The sequence below is a fragment of the Filicampus tigris genome, chromosome 15 (genome assembly GCF_054856515.1).
Source record: "Filicampus tigris isolate MCC_2025a chromosome 15, RoL_Ftig_1.0, whole genome shotgun sequence".
Taxonomy (NCBI): domain Eukaryota; kingdom Metazoa; phylum Chordata; class Actinopteri; order Syngnathiformes; family Syngnathidae; genus Filicampus; species Filicampus tigris.
Window position 1 is genome coordinate 4,896,405 of NC_141231.1, and position 2,405 is coordinate 4,898,809.

The 2,405-nt window shown below is 44.2% G+C and overlaps 1 protein-coding gene across 1 annotated transcript; it reads right to left on the reverse strand.

The window, feature by feature from the left end:
* Positions 1-243: 243 nt before the first annotated feature.
* On the reverse strand, positions 244-1,752 carry LOC147135208 (growth arrest and DNA damage-inducible protein GADD45 gamma-like). Its single transcript, XM_086052998.1, has 3 exons — positions 1,652-1,752; positions 1,068-1,275; positions 244-969 (listed from the first exon to the last, which is right to left on the reverse strand). The coding sequence occupies exons 1-3, from the start codon at positions 1,750-1,752 to the stop codon at positions 856-858; spliced, it is 423 nt and encodes a 140-aa protein (XP_085909124.1). The 3' UTR covers positions 244-855.
* Between the last annotated feature and the right edge of the window lie 653 nt (positions 1,753-2,405).

Here is a 2,405-nt window from a genome sequence, read left to right on the forward strand (position 1 = left end):
AGCCTGCAAAAAACTTCCCAAGAGGGAAAGTCAAAAGTGTCAAACAGGTTTAAAAGGGACAATTTCAATTCAACAATGTTGGATTCTGCGGAGAGTCAGAGAAAGAAAAGAGAATATGAAGAATTCAAACATTTTATTTCTTCCTTAAAAATACTTTTTCATATGCATCTAATATGGCAAATCATTTGGCAAAGTAAGCATTTTGTAGTTGTTTTTTGTATTTCTTTTTTTTTTAAGACATTTTTGCAGGTTAGTTGAAGTCAATATCAGTTCACTAAGTTAACCGCTAATGAAGTGAAACCTTTAGGGAACAGGCATCGGTTCTTTTCAATATTTAGCTTTTTTTTTTTTGTCATTGTTAAACTTCTAAAGTGAAACCTTTAGAGAATTAAGACAATTCTGGAAAGTGGGAAACATTTTCGCTGACTGCAACTGTTGTCATGTTGCTCAGCCAAGAGGCCATGGTTAAAAAGTCTTTTTTAACAAGTCCTCTCCCTCAGCACCGCTTCTTCTCCTGCTGCGCGTGCTTCAACGAGCGACGTGTGCTCCGTGAGACCACAGCGCGCACACGCCGCTTCTCCTTCCTCTCCAAACCTCATCCGCACAAAGAATGAGGGTCGATGTGTCGCTCTTGAGGCATACCTGACCTCATTCACACAAAGAATGAGAGTCATCTTGGCATGGACGGGACAAGAGGCGACGGTTCCACGGGGGCCCCTTGGGCCGGCGCCGTGCGGCCTGGATTGGGAATCCTCCTCAGGAGTATCCAGGGATGAGCAGAGACAGCCTCATCCTGTTCATCAGGATGCGTGTTTCCTACATGGGAAGCTTCACAGAGAGGGGCGTAGTCCCGCATCAGCGTCCGGGGAGGCTGATCTCGGGAACCCAGTCGTTCAGGCGCCGACTCTCCTCACAGAACAGGTGCAGCTTCTCCAGAGAGGGGTCCTCCCAAGCCCCGTCGGATGGGTTCTGTTTACACAAGAAGAGGAGACGGAATTTAGACACGCGCTCGGTGCTCCCATTTCACACAAACACAAAGTCTTGCAGTGGACTATAGCTGCACGTACCGTGATGAGGACACAGTGAGCATCTTCGAGCTTCTCCGACTTGTCAGCGACAATCTCAGCCAGACGCAGCTTGTCGCTCACTCTGACGATGCTGATGTCGTTGTCGAAGCAGAAGGACTGGATGAGCGTGAAGTGGATCTGCAAAGCGATGTCACACTCGAAATCCTCATCCACGGCCAGCACGCAAAAGGACACGCTGTCTGGATCACTGGGAAAGCATAGAGAAAAAAAACATGGTTGGCTCCTGCAACTGATTTGACACTCTAAAAACTGTTGGGTTAAAAATAACACAATTTTGGGTCAAAAAAGGACCGATCCACGACTTGGGTCAAGTTGACCCAACTTTCTGGGTTGTTTTCTGCAAAAATGGGCTGTTTTGTACAAAACAACCACAAAATGCGGGCTGTTTTGTACAAAACAACACAAGAAGGTGGGTCAAATTGACCCAATTTGTGGATCGGTCCATTTATGACCCCAAATTGTGTTATTTTTAACCCAACTGTTTTAGATGATCTGTCATTGTGACGATAAAGAATTCAAAGAAACACAATATGAACATTTCGCTGAAACTTATTCCAACTTACTCAGTCATTATTTTGGCACTCTCATAGACTCCAACGGTGAGTCGATCCTCGCTCCGAGCACAGAGCAGAGCTTCCTTCAGGGACTTTCCAGGAGATTGCATGGTGAGGTTGTTTCTTACAGTTCAGTTGATGGTGGGCTGTTTGCGCCGCTATGACTCGTCCACCTTTTATACTACAGTCCCGGCACACGCTCGCTGTCTGATTGGCTCTTTCAGGCACAATGGCTACAACAGGCCCGCTGCCCTCTGCCTGCCTCTGGGACGCGTGCCTTTAGAACAGCATCCTTTGAATGAAAGGATCAGATGCAGAGACATTTTGACCTTTAGATGAATTTAGACTAATGAAACTTGCAGGAGGAGAACCTTATGTCAAAGTTCTGACAAAGAAAATCAACATGTTGAGGTTGAGGATGTTTAGACATACAGTTCATTCATCATCTTTGGGTTTTTAGTAAATCAGTTATCAATTCTAAACATCTTTTCAGAATCTTTTATTACACTGCAAAATTCCATCAACTTCAGTATTGTCTTCACATGACACTTTGCCCTACAGAACAATACCATTATACAGTATCTGTCAAACGCTTTTACACATGTATATCAATAGTTGCACGTCCCTGATGAACAATTCAATATTTTTCGGGAAAAATAAGCATCCAAGTTACTATTACTTGAAAACCTCCAAATTGGACTAGAGATCATGCATAGACTTTAGGGACCTAATTGTCACCATGTGAGTTGTCATTTCTTATCAA